At 40.1% G+C, this 17,072-nt stretch overlaps 1 protein-coding gene across 1 annotated transcript; it reads right to left on the reverse strand.

Annotated features, from left to right (window-relative positions):
* Window positions 1–656: 656 nt before the first annotated feature.
* On the reverse strand, window positions 657–16,806 carry AQP11 (aquaporin 11). Its single transcript, XM_027579205.2, has 3 exons — window positions 14,798–16,806; window positions 6,624–6,740; window positions 657–1,101 (listed from the first exon to the last, which is right to left on the reverse strand). Exons 1-3 carry the CDS (start codon window positions 15,417–15,419, stop codon window positions 1,022–1,024), a joined length of 819 nt encoding a protein of 272 aa, XP_027435006.1. The 5' UTR covers window positions 15,420–16,806; the 3' UTR covers window positions 657–1,021.
* Between the last annotated feature and the right edge of the window lie 266 nt (window positions 16,807–17,072).

Below are 17,072 nucleotides of genomic sequence, written 5' to 3' on the forward strand. Positions count from 1 at the left end.
TCTGTTAAGGAATAGCAACTTGCTGGATGCCTGGGTGGCTCAGTTGGTTAAGCAGCTTTCTTCAGCTCAGGTCATGATCCCAGGGTCCTCGGATCAAGTCCCGCATCGGGCTCCCCGCTCAGCAGGGAGCCTGCTTCTCCCTCTCCCTCTGCCTGCCACTCCTCCTGCTTGTGCTCTCTCTCTGACAAATAAAAAAATAAAATCTTAAAAAAAAAAAAAGGAATAACAACTTGCCTAAAGCTAGTGAGATAGTCTATTTAGAAAAAATATTTTAGAGTATATTTAAAATTTATGAACCCCTGAGTATGACTGGATATATAATCTACTTCCAAAAACAACTTTCCTACTGATAAATGACACTGCTGATGGTATCACTGTGTGAGGTAGTGGCTGAAATGTACCCTTTCTGGGTCTGTAAGCATGACTGGTCATACTTTGGCTAAAAATCCTGTTCATTCAGGTGAGATTTGATACACACTCTTTCTTTGGACCTCCCTTCCCTTCTTACCCTGTGCTCCTTTCTTCATTAAAATTAATAATTATCACTTGAGATTTATATTTAATGTAATGAGTCTTTTTTTTAAAGATTTATTTTTTTATTGAGAGAGACAGAGAGCTGGGGGAGGGGCAGAGGGAAAGGGAGAGAGAATCCCAAGCAGACTCCTGGCTGAGCGTGGAGCCGGACACAGAGCTCGATCTCGTGACCCTGAGATCATGACCTGAGCCGAAACCAAGAGTCGGACGCTCAACCGACTGAGTCACCCAGGCACCCCTAATGAGTCTTTTCTAGCAACATTTAATACACACTCAAAAGAACAAGTCTTAACTGAGAAACACAGGATACCTCCTTTTCACAGTAATTAGTTTAAGTTCCAGTGATGACAACTACAAGGCAACTTCCTCAGAGGAAGCTAAACATTGATGAGTCCAGTGCAGCCAGTATGTTGAATATGAGGTGATAAAAATCTTTATCACATCCAGCTTGACTGTCCTGTAACTTAGTCTGTGTCTTTTGGAATAGTTATTCCTTTTTATTAATTGTATGGTTGTTATACAGCCATGGAAGGAAAAAGCTGAACATCAAAATCATCAACAATATACCTGAAAGACAAAATAGAGTAAAATAAAAACAATCTAAGGAAGTTCATAATCACTCAGTGGCTATAATTTAAGGTTATATACCTAGAGATTAGGAAGGCTATGTTTAAAAGAATTAGCTGCATCAATTCTACATGAAACACATGGATTTTTTTAATGTAACATTCTCACATTTTTCTTCAACCATGAATCCTTAAAAACATATGTATCTGGTAAAACCAGAAGGATCTAAACAGTGAATTGAAAGGATAAATAGATCTGGAGTTCTAGTTCTGGCTCCATTACTGACTTGCTGAGTGAGAAACTCTGGATTTAGGTCTCCATTTGCTCTTCTCTTAAAAGATCAACACTGTCCCTCCATGCCTCAGATATGTATGTACTGGGAGAATAAGGCAACTGAAAGCACTCATGAGTTTTCATTTGGAATGATCAAATATTACTTTCTCCCTTCTCTTTTTTTCATCAGTCACAATATTAATAGCTTTTACAGCTGTACCAAGCAAAATGTCTAAAGCCAAATTTCAGTCAGTGCTGAAATTTTATATCAAATAGAAAATATGTGGGGCACCTGAGTGTCTCAGTCGAGGCTCAGTCAGTTGAGTTTCCAACTGTTGATTTCAGCTCAGGTCAAAATCTCATGGTCCTGGAATCAAGCCCTGTGTTGGGCTCCGTGCTTGGTAAAGAGTCTGCTTGAGGTTCTCTCTCCCCCTCTCTCTCTGCCCCTCCCCCAGCTCTTTCTCTCCCTCTCAAATGAATACATAAAATCTTTTTTTAAAGAAAATATGTTTAAAAAAAGGAGTCATATATTGGTAAATATTTTTGAGGTCACAAGAAGATAAATCTAGCATGTGGCTATTGGTTAATTTTTCAGTGGGGAAACAGGGCTAGAGGAGACAGCCACAGGGTTCAAATCACTGTCTTGAAAGGGATGTCTGCAATAATTAATATTTTTATCTTAACATATTTAGGCTTAAAGCTCTAAATTAGTTTAAACTCAGATTAAGAATGAGTTTCTGTCACACGCAGATTTGATATTTTTTTACTCCTATTTGGTAACAGCAGACCTTAAGGTTTGACTAGGATTTGGATAGCTTAACATGCCTTTGAAAGAGAAGTCTGTTTTGCAACCAGAGGCTTTAAATGAAAAAAAAAAAAAAAAAAGTCAAACAACCCATATGTTAACTGACCCACAAGATTTGACATTTTCTTTATAAAGTCAGAGCTAGAGAATAAGACATTACATTGAAAATGTTTTCAAAAATGTAATTTCAGTTTCATAGCAAATAGAATTTGCTAATTTTCATTTTATGAATGTGTAAACTAGAGAATTATTTTTTTAATTTTTAATTTTTAAATCTTTTGTATTTTATTTTATTTATTTGTCAGAGAGAGAGAGACAGAGAGCAGGCACAAGCAGGGGGAGTGGCAGGCAGAGGCACAAGGAGAAGCAGACTCCCCACTGAGCAAGGAGCCCGATGTGGGACTCGATCCCAGGACCCCAGGATCATGACCTGAGCCGAAGGCAGATGTTTAACTGACTGAGCCACTCAGGCTCCCCTAGAGATTTAATTCTATATACATTATAATAGTCACATTTCTGCTATTTTAAATTAATTCTGGGGAGGTGGCAGGAGCCCTTATATAATTATCTCTGCTATGAAGAGAAACAAGAAAAACAAGGAGTATGGCTTCCAAGAATAGTAATGCTCCCTGCTTGGTCAGGAAGGGAAAGATATCTTTGGATGACTCTCCTCCATCTCATTCAGTGGCATCACCTAATGTAGCTTTAACGGGGTTTTGTTTGTTTTGATGCTTCATCTTTTATTTAGCTATTTGAAGGACTCTTGTTAAAATACAATTTCTTTTTTTTAAGATATTTATTTACTTATTTATTTAAAAGATTTTATTTATTTGACAGAGAGAAACACAGAGAGAGAGGGAACACCAGCAGGGGGAGTGGGAGAGGGAGAAACAGGCCTCCTGCTGAGCAGGGAGCCCAATATGGGACTCGATCCCAGGACCCTGGGATCATGACCTGAGCCAAAGGCAGACGCTTAATGACTGAGCCACCCAGGCGCCCCTTGTTTATTTTTAAGTAGGCTCCATGCCCAGTGTGGAGCACAATGCAGGGCTTGAACTCACGACCCTAAGATCATCAAGACCTGAGCTGAGATCAAGAGTTGGACACTTAGGGTGCCTGGGTGGCTCAGTTGGTTAAGCGACTGCTTTCGGCTCAGGTCATGATCCTGGAGTCCCGGGATCGAGTCCCGCATTGGGCTCCCTGCTCAGCAGGGAGTCTGCTTCTCCCTCTGACCCCCTTACCTCTTGTGCTCTCTATCTCTCATTCTCTCTCTCTCTCAAATAAATAAAAAAAAATATTTTGAAAAAAAAAAAGAGTTGGACACTTAACCAACTGAGCCACCCAGGTGCCCCATAAAATTTTAAGTAATCTCTACACCCAACATGGGGCTTGAACTCACAACCTCAAGATCAAGAGTCACATGCTCTACTGAGCCAGCCAGGTGCCCCTAAAAAGTATAATTTCTTATTTTTCCCATCTTTCTTATAGTTTGTAACTTTATTTCATTTGATGCCATTTTTTTTTTTTTTGGCCAATGGAAACGTAACTTCAATGAATGACAAAATCCAATGCCAAGCTGAAATTCAATATTCTAAAAAATGCCATTTATCCACATATGTCTTTTATCCATATCTAATGAAGGATTCTTGTATTGCTTTTCATTCCTAAACCTCTTAAAGAAGTGTAGAAACAAGCCTCTAATCCAAGAACTATAAGAAATTTTGGTTAAGTCTATTTGGAAAAAGCTAGGAAATCCTTAGGCCAACAAAGAATCTTTGAATATTTTCAACATTTCAATTAGGGCCAGAGATAATTGCTAAAAAGTTTAATACCAATGCCATTTTTTGGATTCCTTGAATAGGAAGAAAAGAAATAAATATATACTTTTTTTCTTTGGGTGTTTGGATTTTTGGGGGGTAAGTGGTTCCATAAATGTTCTGGGAATGGCTACAGTAATGTTACCTTCCTGTTTGGACTATCCTAACATGGACAGAATGTAGTCTGTTTCCCTGTGCTACTACTCTCTGGTCTGCACACTTTTAAAAGGGGCAGAAGTGATTGCTCCTCTTTTTTCTATCATGAGACTTTTTTCCAGTATGTTCTTCCAGGAAGAAGTTATTAAATGATTTAGGCTAGAAAACATTTTTTTTAAAGATTTTTCTAAAGTAATCTGATTCTACACCCAACATGGGGGTCGATTTTAAAACCCTGAAATCAAGAGTTGCATGTTCCACTGACTGAGCCAGCCAGGCGCCCCCATGGCATTTTGCTTTAAGCAATGTTTTCTGGGGTGCCTGGCTGGCTCAGTCCATACAGCATGTGACTCAGGGTTGTGAGTTTGAGCCCCCATGTTGGGTGCAGAGATTACTTTAAAAAAAAGAAAGAAAAGAAAAAAGTCATGGGCATTTTATAGAAAATGTCATTCTGATTTTTTTTTCCTTTTAATAATTCTTTTGGAAATGTGCCTGGGTGGCTCAGTCAGTTAAGCATCAGACTCTTGATTTCAGCTCAGATCATGATCTCGGGGTCATGAGCTAAAGCTCTGTATCAGGTTCTCCACTGGGCATGGAACCTGCTTTGCATTCTCTCCCTCTGCCCCCCTATCCCCACTTGCTCGCATGCTCTCTCCCTAAAACAAACAATAAATAAAAATAAAAATTATTTTGGAAAGGCCTACCTACGTTTTAGTGTTATTTCAAGTAACGGATAATATAATTCTTTTTTTTAAGTTTTTTTTTTTTTTAAGTAATCTCTATACCCAACATGGGGCTCAAACTCATGACCCCAAAGATCAAGAGTTGCTCACTCCTCTGAGCCAGCCAGGCGCCCTGGATGAAATAATTCTTTAGTATCATGTTAAAATTGTAGTTGGAGCACAGTAACAAATATAATGTTAATAATATATGTGGATTGCAAATATGACATTTTAAGAGAATCATTCAAATAGAAACTGTCAGTAGACCTATCCAATTAGTGACTTTTATAACTTCATGAACTTCAATGACTTTTTTAACTTCTTAAAAATCATGAATAGAGGGACGCCTGGGTGACTCAGTTGATTAGCATCTGCCTTTGGCTCAGGTCATGATCTCAGGGTCCTGGGATCGAGTCCCACATCAGGCTCCTTGCTCAGCAGGGAGCCTGCTTCTCCCTCTGCCTGCTACTCCCCCTGCTTGTGCTCTCTTTCTCTCTGACAAACAAATAAATAAATCTTTTTAAAAATTCAAGAGAAAATTTAAAGAAGTTATTAGAAAACACTAATCTATAGAATCTACTTTTCAGCTCAGATCATGCTCTCAGGGTCATGAGCTAAATTTAGCTCTGTATCAGAGAAAAATGGCTGCCATTGTTAGCATTTTAAAATACAGACTTTCTCTGGTATTTTTTCATGTTTAGGTCCACAGATATTATTACTGAGCAAAACAGGTACTAAGTGTGAAATAAAGGTATGGAAGGTGAATGGGAGGAGTCAAGTGTGCTGGCTGTTCAAACATTAGGCCAATGTTCCCTTCTATATGTACCCTGATTTTTAAAGTTTTTTTTTTTAAATTAACAGAATTTAAACAGAAATGAGCAACAAGAAACAAAACACTAACTGTGGTTAAAAAGGATGAACTAATAAAAGCCAGGCATCCTCATAGTCATTTATAGTAATGATTTATAATCAGGCTTAAAAGAGGTGACTAAACAAAATCAAGAAATGCTGATAACTTATAGAAAGAAATGCATATTATAAGAGGAGGTTTGGGGTGCCTGGGTGGCTCAGTCGTTAGGCGTCTGCCTTCAACTCGGGTCATGATCCCGGGGTCCTGGGATGGAGCCCTGCATTGGGCTCCCTGCTCGGCAGGAAGCCTGCTTCTCCCTCCCCCACTTCCCCTGCTTGTGTTCCCTCTCTCACTGTGTCTCTCTGTCAAATAAATAAATAAAATCTTAAAAAAAAAAAAAAGTAAGAGGAGTTTTATATATCTGATCCAGATAGAAATAACAGGAATGAAATTGTGGATAATTTTTAAACTACACTTATTATAGTTATCCATTGTTTCATGAGATGCTCTTTTGCAAAATGAGTCAAATGAGCTAAACAGTATTTTATTTGGAACTCACAAATTTGAAAAAAAATTTCCTTTAGCAAGAAAGAAAGATATATATATTTTTTTTTAATGGAAGGAATCACTCCTCAGTTTTTTGGTCCATATATCTGAGGATTCTTAAAATGGTATCATGCCTGAAACTGACTACCCTTAACTAGATAATTTTATTTCTTTGAAGAAAAAAGTTTTAAAGGATACTGCACAAATAAAGTGTTATTTCAGGTATGTTAACTACCTTTTTCATTTTCTTTTTTGTACCTATTCTGGCTTTGGAAATTGACATGTTATAGTGACATTTCCTATCATTTTAAGATACCCTAATCTTGTAATCATATTAATAAAAATATGCTTACCTAAAGAAGGAGCGAGCCAATATACTATAAAAAATCGAAGGAATGCTTCATCAAAACACTTGAAATGTAGTGAAAGTGCCAAAGCTGGATTAAATACAGCTCCTGTTAGACTTCCTCCTGTAATACATTTTAAGCAGAGTGATACCAAACCATATATTTTACATTTTCTTGTAACTGGAAATAAAGTGGTTACTGGATGTGACTACTTTGTTTTAGGTATTTAAGTATTCTTATGCTATAATCTTCCTTTGCAGAATCACCTGGCATGTTATAGAATATAAAGATAGATTATAGATTATAATGTGCTAGGACATTTAAGAGTTTTAATCCAGTGCTTTTCCTATATATTATCAAATGCACATTTGAAAATTAATCTGTTCTATTATTGCTCTTACAAGTTTACAAAACAGGAGATTTGGCTGCCCATCTTAACATTCATCAATTTAAATGAATAAATAATAATGAAAATACATTTAAAATGGATACAATACCCCAGGATCATCGTGGGCTTAAGTACACCTTTGTGTTGAAAACAAAAGTAAAATGGACCAAAGTATTATCACTGACTGCATTTTTACTTGTCAACAGAAAGAGCCCTGAAGAAGGGACTGTGAATGGCATGTGAATTATGTCTCAATAAAGTGGCTACAAAATTTTCTAAATAAAAAAAGTGATCGTGTATAGTTGTGAAAGGTAAGCACAATTTCTAGCTGTTGATTGCTTTTCAGGACTCATGGTCCAGCTCTGTACCCAGGTTCTCTCTCTGACATGGAGCCTAGGAGTTTAGTTCTGGCCACACAAGTAAGGAAAAGAGGAGGCTGGACTTCCTTTCCAATGGTACCAGAACTGTGGCTCAGCTTTTTTAGAACACACCCTAAAATTTTCCTGAGATAGTGACATTTCCATTCTTCCATGTAGAAGGTTGGGCATACATATCTGCCTCTTACTCAACTACAGAGATATATCCCGACATCTTCACAAATTTTACCTTGACATATGCCTCTATAGCATGCTATCTTCGTAAAATGAGTAAAATTGGAAATTAAGCAACCCTTTCATAAGATTTCACTAATAAGATGTCACACTTGATAGGCTGCACTGAAGCTGTGTTGAGATGAAGGTGTTGAGCAGTGAACTAAGTTCACTCCATGGCTAAGAGTTTTTTCTAGCACACAGGCCTTACAGTGTGATTCATACTCATGTCTCAGCAATTATAAATGATAACACATCATGGACCTTCAGAATCACTTTTTTTTTTAAAGATTTTATTTATTTATTTGACAGAGATACAGAGAGAGAACAAGTAGGCAGAGAGGCAGGCAGAGGGAAAGAAGAAGCAGGCTTCCCGCTGAGCAGGGAGCCCGATGCAGGGCTCAATCCCAGGACCCTGGGATCATGACCTGGGCCGAAGGCAGCCACTTAACCGACTGAGCCACCCAGGTGCCCCCAGAATCACTCTTGAATAGTCAATCCTGGAATGTTAAAGCTGCAACTGCCAAGGACAAACAGAATTGTTTGGTTGGCAGGTGGTCACTTAAGTTCAATAAAAGAATTGAGTTCCTATATAGTAGACATAATGGGCAAAAGATAAGGACTTACACAGGTCTTTACAATACAATGTAATATGTGCTATGATAATACAAGTGACCTGTGTTTTTTTTTAGGCATGTATAAGTAAAAATAGACTGAACCATTGCTCTCATAATTAGTTTACTTTGGTGTTCCCATTAGGCCTTTGCTATTTCCATTAGGTCTAAGAACACTGTCCATCAGTCTTATACCATCCTAAAATTCAAACTACTTTACTCACCTTATCTTCTAATTCTCACATCTCCAGTTCTGCTGAGTGTGATGTTGTGGAAGCTGCTCCACCCACCTTCCCCTCTTGAATATGGACTGGCTTTGCAATTTGCATTGACAAATAGAATGCAGCAGAAGTGATTCTGTGCCAATTCTGAACATGACAAGTGACAGTGAATTCTAGGTTCAGGTCTCAAAAAACCCATTAGCTTCCACTTTTTGCTTTCTCGGAACAGTGCCCTGGCCATGTAAGTAAGCTGGTCTAGGCTGCTGGAAGATAAGAGGCCACATGGAGGAGAACTGAGGCATCTTAGATGACAGCTGCCACTGGACACATGAGTGAAGACACCTTAGCTTTTCCAGCCCCACCAACTGTCCAGCTATATTATATGGTTTCAGAGGAATTTCCCATCTGACCCACAGAATCATGAAAAACTATAAATTATGATTTTAAGCTATAGTTAGCTGATACACGGGGCACCTGGGTGGCTCATTTGGTTAAGCATCTGCCTTCGGCTCAGGTCTTGATCTCGGGGTTCTGGGATCAAGCCCTGTGTTGGGCTCCCTGCTCAGCGGGGAGTCTGCTTCTCCCTCTACCCCTTCTGCTCATGCTCTCTTTCTCTCTTGCTCTCCCTCTCTCAAATAGATAGATAAAATCTTAAAAAAAAAAAAAAGCTGATATAGAAATTCATATCAGGGGCGCCTGGGTGGCTCAGTCGGTTAAGCGACTGCCTTCGGCTCAGGTCATGATCCTGGAGTCCCGGGATCGAGTCCCGCATCGGGCTCCCTGCTCGGCGGGGAGTCTGCTTCTCCCTCTGACCCTCCCCCCCTCATGTACTCTCTCTTTCTCTCATTCTCACTCTCTCAAAAATAAATAAATAAATCTTTAAAAAAAAAAAATTCATATCAGGAGTGGGTTCTGTGCCAACACAAGCCCAGGGGGTTCCTGGATGGCGTAGTCGATTAAGCATGTGACTCTTGGTTTTGGCTCAGATCATGATCTCAGGGTCTTGAGGTAGAGCCCCATGTCAGGCTCTGCACTCAGCGTGGAGCCTGCTTGGGATTCTCTCTCCCTCTACCCCTCCCGCACATATGCACACGCAGGCTCTCTCTCTCAAATAAATAAATCTTAAAAAAAAAAAAAAAAGTCCAAAGCATGTGGCTTCGGCTTTGACATTTTAGATTATATAGCTCTTTGTTGGGGGCTGTCCTATGCATTGTGGGATGTTTAGCAGCATCCTTGGTCCTTAACCACTAGATGCCAGCAAATTCATCTCCCCTACCATTGTTAACAACCAAAATTGTCTCCACACATTGCTGAATGCCCCTGGGGCGGAGTGTGGGGGGGTTCCTGTTGAAAACCAGAACTACTGAGTTGTAGAGAACTACTGATACTTGCATACAAGTAGACATATGCAATGTCGTTTATAGTAGCAAAGAACTGGGAAAACCCTGACTGTCCATAAGAAGATAGCTAAATAAACAAGCTTATTAATTTGGAATAACATTCAATATTTTGAAATAATGAGAGAAATCTCTTTACTAATTAACATTGGTAGGTCTCCAAGATACCACTGAACTACTACCACCAAGAAAAGCAAACTGCAAAAAGTAAGATATGATACCTTTTATGTTAACATGAACATACCTAAACAATAGTTTCTATAGGGTCTTATCTATATGTCTAATAAATCACATAAAGAGTTTGGAAGGACACACACATGCATGTGCAGAGGACTACCCTGGTGGGAAGATTAGACAGAGAAGGAGAAAGGACAGGCATGGAGGCTGGCAGTCAAAAGGCCCTTAAGGTCTCATTGGTAGTGTTTTAATTTTTAACAAAAAGAATACATTCATGCATTGTGTAATTAAACATGAATTATTTAAAAAGAATCATCTACCAGGCACAGGACTAACAAAATACCTTTGAAAAATATTATTTATTGACATTCGAAGGGGAAAAGACATAATAATATATGTCCAAGAAGAGATACCAATGCGAAGACAGAGCTGGCTGATCGTCAAGAGTCTTACAGGATAGCCAGAACTTGGCGAAATTACCACAGTTAAAGACTGTGTCAAAGTCCAAGTTCCAAATCTGGCAATTCTAGATGCTAATGTTACTCAATACTCCTAAAGGAAATCAAATTCTCTGGGACAGAATGACACTAGTTAAAATCATAAGACTCCTGAATAAGCCAGAATGTTAATTAACTAATTTAGAGTGGAGGCTAGCCCTTTCCAGTGACTAGAATATTTGTGCCAGGTACTATGCTAACTTGAAATACGTTATTCTATTCCTCATAATGGTCTTAAGAGAGAGAGAGTATTATTCTCCACTTTAAATATGAGGAAATGAGGCCTAAATTGAGTATCTCTTCTAAGGGTACAGTACAACTCTAAACCTGCGCACTTAGCCACTACATTAATAAATAAATGTTCTGGACCTTTGTTTGAAGTGATTTTTCATTGTAAATGAGTATCTATTTCATATAGTTATTACATTAAAAGCAAATGTATGTAAAGGACTTAGTTCCCTTCTCCTTTGACAAATAATCTTACCTATGTTCTTCATGATTTAGAAGGATGCCAAAAACTGAATGGAATAATGAAATGAAGTAAAAATACTACAATTTCTTCAGACAATTTATTAGGCTTATTTTGAAAGCCCTTAGACATAAAATATAAAATGTCCAGATATATATTATTTTTTTTCTACATGATTTTTTAAAGTGAATATGAGTATTTGATTTGTAACAGGTGATACAATGCTAAGACCTGGTTATATGTTATAATGAATAAAATAACTTTAGTTTCTGTAGTCATAAAGCTTACTGTCTGTTGGAAGAAGACATCAGAAGACAAGTGTATAATTAAAAATTCTACAAAGGAAATGAACAGGTGCAATAATAAAGACAACTTAGATGTATAAAATAACAGATTTTTTTCAGTGTCTATTGTTGACCCTTGAACAACATGGGTTGAGATGCACAGGTCCACTTATATGCAGATTTTTTTTTTTTAAATACCATACAGTACTGTAAATGTATTTTCTCATGATTTTTTTTTAAGATTCTATTTATTTATTTGACAGAGAGAGACATAGCGAGAGCAGGAACACAAGCAAGGGGAGTGGGAGAGGGAGAAGCAGACTTCCCGCTGAGCAGGGAACCCGATGCGGGGCTCGATCCCAGGACCCTGGGATCATGACCTGAGCCGAAGGCAGATGTTTAACGACTGAGCCACCCAGGCACCCCTATGATTTTCTTAACATTTTTTCCTCTAACTTACTTTATTGTAAGAATACAGTATATAATACATACAACATACAAAATATGTGTTAATCAACTGTTAACAGTAAGGCTTCCAGTCAACAGTAGGCTATTAGTTAAGTTTTGAGGGAATCAAAAGTTATACATGGATTTTTGACTGTGTAGGGGCTTAGTGCCCCTAACCCTTGCATTGTTCAAGGGTCAACTGTAATTAAAAATGAATGCAGGGGCCCCTGGGTGGCGCAACTGGTTGAAGGTCCGACTCTTGGTTTCTGCTCAGGTTGTGATCTCAGGGTCCTGAGATGGAGCCCCTCATCGGCTCCATGCTCAGTGCAGAATCTGCTAAAGTTTCTCTCTCCCTCTGCCCTCCCCTCTCTCTCTAAAATAAATAAATCTTTTTTAAAAATGAATGCAGTTCCCTCTTACCCTGTTCATTGAGCCAAATTCTCCCAAAACCTAAATTAAGGAGATTTGCTTGAAATCTGCATTAATAGTTTTATAGCTCTAACATGTTAATAAATTACATCCTAGCATGCAACCATGTCAAATCAGTACCAACAGTACCTTAGAAGTTAAAAAAAAAAAGACGTATCAAAGTAACTTCTAATGAGACTTGACTTAGCTGACCCCTCCCCCTGCCTTTTCTCCCCTATCCATTCTTAAATCCTTCCTACAAAAGCCTTACCTCTCTCTGATATGACAGAAATTCGATCACTCCCAAGACAGTTCATTCTACCTGGAACAACTCTGGTCTAAAGTTATGACATATCCACAGAAAATAATGCAGAGTTATGGCTTAGTGTATTATTACCCAAAGTATGTTCTCTTCTGCTACATACTCCTAGACAAAAGGATTCCATAAGTTTGAAAAACTGTTCCACATTCTCCTTTTGGGGTTTCACAATATACAGCAGCTTAGAAAAGGCTCTGTAAAGTTTTAACATTAGAAAATCTGTTTAATCCAGTGTTTGCCAGACTTACTTGGCAAAAGAATCCTTTTGCAACTTAATTTTTTAAAAATTATGGTAAAGTATATGACATAAAACATGCCATTTAAACCCTTTTCAAGTGTATATTCAGTGGCATTAATTACATTCACAATGTTCAACTATCATCACAACTTCCAAAACTTTTCCATCACCCCAAACAGAAACTCTGTACGCTGTATCCATTAAAGGATAAGTCCCTACTCTTCCCTGCCCCCTAACCCCTGGTAACATCTATTATACTTTCTGACTCTATGAATTTGCCTATTCTGGATTTTTTATATAAGTGGAGTCCTGCAACATTTGTTCCTTTGTGTCTGGCAAGGTTCATCATCCATGTTGTAGTATTTATCAGAACTTAATTCCTTTCATGGCTGAATAATGTTCACTTGTATGTACATATTTTTGTTACTTTTGAGGAGTGCAGTGTAGAAATGCTGATAATGAAATGAGAATAAGCTTTAGTGTCAGTTTGAACCATGATTCCAGCACATTCTAGCCGTGTGACCTTGGACAAGTCATTCCACTTTTGTGAGCCTCACTTTACTTAAAATGGGAGTAATGTATTCATTAGTGAGTTTTTTTAAGGATTAACTAAGATAACTCATATAAATTTCCTATGTGCTTATTAGTATACTGCCCAATGAATACTCTTACCTCCCTTACATTGACAGAAAAGGAAAATCATAATAGTATCAATTTCTGTAACAGTAGTAATCCACAGTTGTCTATTAGGTTCTGCCCCGGCAGTCTCCGGTGCTGTTTGATACTGCACCCATTAGCCATGTGTGGCTATTGACCACTTGAAATGTAGCTATTGCAACTGAGGAACCAAGTATTTAATTTTAGTTAATTTAAATCTGAATAACCACACGTAGCTAGTGGCTTCCGAATTGGCCAGCACAAGTCTGGATGAGAGCAGTGGTTCTCAACTCTGGTTTCATACTGGGGTTACCTGGGAGACTTTAAAATACACCATTAATTATATAAGTACAGAGCTAAACTGTGGCATAACTTTTTGCAAGGGATGATTATCTTCATATATGGGGCACGTGTCTGCTTTAGCCCAAACCTAAAACTCTAATAAATAAGCAACTATTCACCAAACCCTCAAATATACATAAATCCTTTCCTCTCTTCTCTACCCTTTATTTCCATCTGTGTCTACACAAAGAATAGTACTAGACCTAATCGATGGAAAATGGATTGGAAAGTCTTTCATTTTTATCCTGGGAAGTCAAGCAAATGTTTAGAAGCCTTTATTTGGAGGTTTACTTCTACTTATAGTTTCACTTTCAGTGGGCAGAAGATAGACCATTACCACTAATTTCCTTTTATTAGATTCCTGCCTCTAAAACATTTTATATAGTCCCAGTGAAGCTACTTTGTTGCATTTAAAATGACATATTTCATCATTAAACTTTTGTTTTTTGGATTTCCTTGTCCCCTTTAGGATGTCCAAGGTATCCACTGCATCTGAGATCTGTCAAAGTAAACCAATGGTTTGCAAGAAATCAACAGATTTCTCGAGTTAGTTTTAAAAAGCATATTTAATTTCAAGCAAGTTTTAATTTTAAAACACATCTTTTGTGATAGGCCACTTAAAAGTTCACTTATAACTCAAGATGAATTATTAAGGAAACAAGAAATGACTTTAATTTTGTACAAAAAGAACTAAGAAACAGAACTACCGAATTTCTACTCCTCCCTCTTATTATTAATCAATCATGTAGTTTGTGCTTTAAATTGAAAGGCACTTTTCAAACCCATGATCATTTTTCAGGTTGGCATGAGGAAAGAAGTAGCTGATATCTTTTCTCTCCACCATTAAAACAATCCCTTTGTAGGATATTTGAACCCTTGGCAATATTTCACAAGATCTCAGTTTCAGCACAGAAACGTCTCCTGTTGCTGAGGGTTCAAAAAAGCACTGAATGGAGGATCTGTATGTCTGCACTATTGGTAAAGAACAGGCTGCAAAATGGTTAGAATAATGGGGATACCCAATATTGACATCGCAGAAGTGTAGGGGTTTCAAATGTATCTTGGTAAAGAACTTAGCGCCTCGGGTCATAGAGGCTTCGGACGTGCCAAGTGTTTTGTGGGAATAACAAACCTGCGTAGACCAAAAAGGTGATGAGTGCTGCCAGCAGGTGGATACGAAGCTTGGTTCGGATCTCCTGGAAGTGCAGCAAAGCGCTGTGGAAGATAAAGGAGCAGATGGCTTCTGTGATGACCGCTTTGGGCAAGTCGACTTGAATAGGATTCCTGCAAACGAAGGTCCTCTCGTTGAGGTGATACTTGGTCAGCCCCAGGCTCCACAGGGCGCTTATGCAGTACCTGCTGCACATGGCACCAATCAGCTGAGCCAACAGCCTAATCGCACCCGTCTCAGGGGACATTCCCCCCAGCAACATCTGCATCATCACGCCGCACGGGTTGCTAGAGGTGCCCACCAGAGTCAGGCCGTGCACCAACGAGAAGAAGTAGATTAGCGACAGCGGCCAGGTGCGGTGCGCGGGTTCCTGCTCGCTCAGCAGTTGCAGCTCATGGGTGCAGCAGCAGAGCTGGAAGGTGGCCAGAAACTCCAAGACGAAGGTGTGGGCCATCATGAACCCGTGCAGCTGCTGCCGGGTGACCACGCGGGCCAGCCCCATGAACAGCACGAGCAATAGCATCAGCCCCAGCGAGGTGCAGATGTCCTGCGCCTCCGGCCAGAGGCCCCGCAGCGCCGTCATGGCTCGCTCCCGGCCAGACTACGCTGCCTGCTTGGCTTAAGCAGAGGCAGCGTCAGGGTAGGAGTACCAAGTCCTAACTTGCAGCCCCACCCCTCCTCCCTCCCCGGAGGCGGACCGACTCGTGGCGAGCTGGCGGCTCCTGGGCGTCACGCTAGAGGGCTCCCCCCCACCTCCCCGGCGCGGAGCTAAGGTTTTGGGACCAGAGCCGGGGAGGAGGGGAAGGGCGGCAAGGGAAGCTCTGCCCAGGGGGTACCGGCTAAACGGCCAACAGTCGGCGGGAGTTGGACGCGCACACGTCCCCACCGCCTCCCGGAGCGACTGGAAGGTGGCGCGGGTGGGGGAAGGGCGCGGAGGGACGCCGAGCGCCGAGCACCGGGGCCACTGCGCATGCGCGCGGGGACCCGTGAGCCCTTGCGAGCGGACTCCCAGGATCCCGGTCCCGGCGCCAAACGGAAAGGTTCGCGTCCCCTGAGATTTGACATTTGCTTTGAAGGGAAGACCTTGAAGGCTTTTCTTCCCTGCTCCTAAAACGGTAAAACCGTCCTGCTGGAGACACTCCTAGAGATAATCTCGGCCAACCACCTCGTTTTTTTTATGGGGCGACGGGAGGTGACGGAGGTGGGGCGCAGAGGCCATGGGTAGTTAAAGGGAGTAGACTTTGGAGTCGAACGAACCGGAGTTTGATCTCTGTGAACCAGGGCATGCACCTGGGTTTCCTTGAGCTTAGTTTTCCTCACCTACCTCATACAGTTGTGGGTTATACGCCCTACCTCATCGATTTGTTTTTAGAAGCATGAAAACAATAGCACAGAGAGCCAAGCACGTAAAAAGTGTTCAGTAAGTGCTAGCTTTAAGTCTGATGATGCCAGAGTCCATGGCTTTTGCCACCGCAGCCCACTTCCCAACAGCTCGCCTATCTGGGGCTGCCCACCGTGGGCGAGCTGGGAGAGAATGTCAGGGATTCCTCAGACCTTGCAGCCAGTCTGGTTTTGTGCTAATGCCATAGGTTCAGGGTTTAGTGTTGGGGGGGTGGGGAGGGCTCAAATGCCTCAACCCTCTCCCACCTCAGTTTTGCCTCCACCGGGCTGTGTTGACCAAGAGTCCACATTTCTTAGGGCTGGAGAGAAGGGAGAGAGAACAAAAATGAGGGGAATCATTAGCCCGAGCTTCAAGCGATAGAGTATTTGGCAGGTGTTCTTGTTGATTCTCTTCAGCTTTCCTCCCCAATCTCAATTGTCCTTTTATAACTAATGAAAGTTCTCTTTATAACTCCAAATTTTCTGTGGTGCCAGTAGACATTCTCTGAATTAAAAAATAAATAGTTGCACAAAACTCACAAACTATGTACAGAAATGAAGCCGTTTCCTCTTTCCTGTATTGATGCCTGACCAGAGATTTTGAGTAAATAAAAACTATTTTTTAGTTACTGCTGTCTAAAGAGGTTGCTTTTAAATCAGTCCTGTGAGTGTAACCCTTTCATTTTTCCCCTTTACTAAAAAGTCACTTGAGAATTAATGTGAATATATTTCATTTACTGCTCTGATGATAATTCACTTTAGCAAGAGCTATGTAGAAAACTTAGTCTTTTGGACTTTGATTAGAGATTTTATTTTACTTTTTTTATAGTATGTTTAGAGATTTTAATATATGTTG

The sequence above is a fragment of the Zalophus californianus genome, chromosome 11, assembly GCF_009762305.2.
Source record: "Zalophus californianus isolate mZalCal1 chromosome 11, mZalCal1.pri.v2, whole genome shotgun sequence".
Taxonomy (NCBI): domain Eukaryota; kingdom Metazoa; phylum Chordata; class Mammalia; order Carnivora; family Otariidae; genus Zalophus; species Zalophus californianus.

What these genes read in the sequence shown, in the direction of transcription:
- AQP11 (XM_027579205.2), bottom strand. Translation starts at nt 15,419, where the DNA reads ATGACGGCGCTGCGGGGCCTCTGGCCGGAGGCGCAGGACATCTGCACC. An exon ending in CACCTTTTTGGTCTACGCAG is followed by an intron (nt 6,741 to 14,797) that starts GTTTGTTATTCC and finishes AATGTATTACAG; the next exon opens with GAGGAAGTCTAACAGGAGCT. An exon ending in TTGGCTCGCTCCTTCTTTAG is followed by an intron (nt 1,102 to 6,623) that starts GTAAGCATATTT and finishes TTTGTCTTTCAG; the next exon opens with GTATATTGTTGATGATTTTG.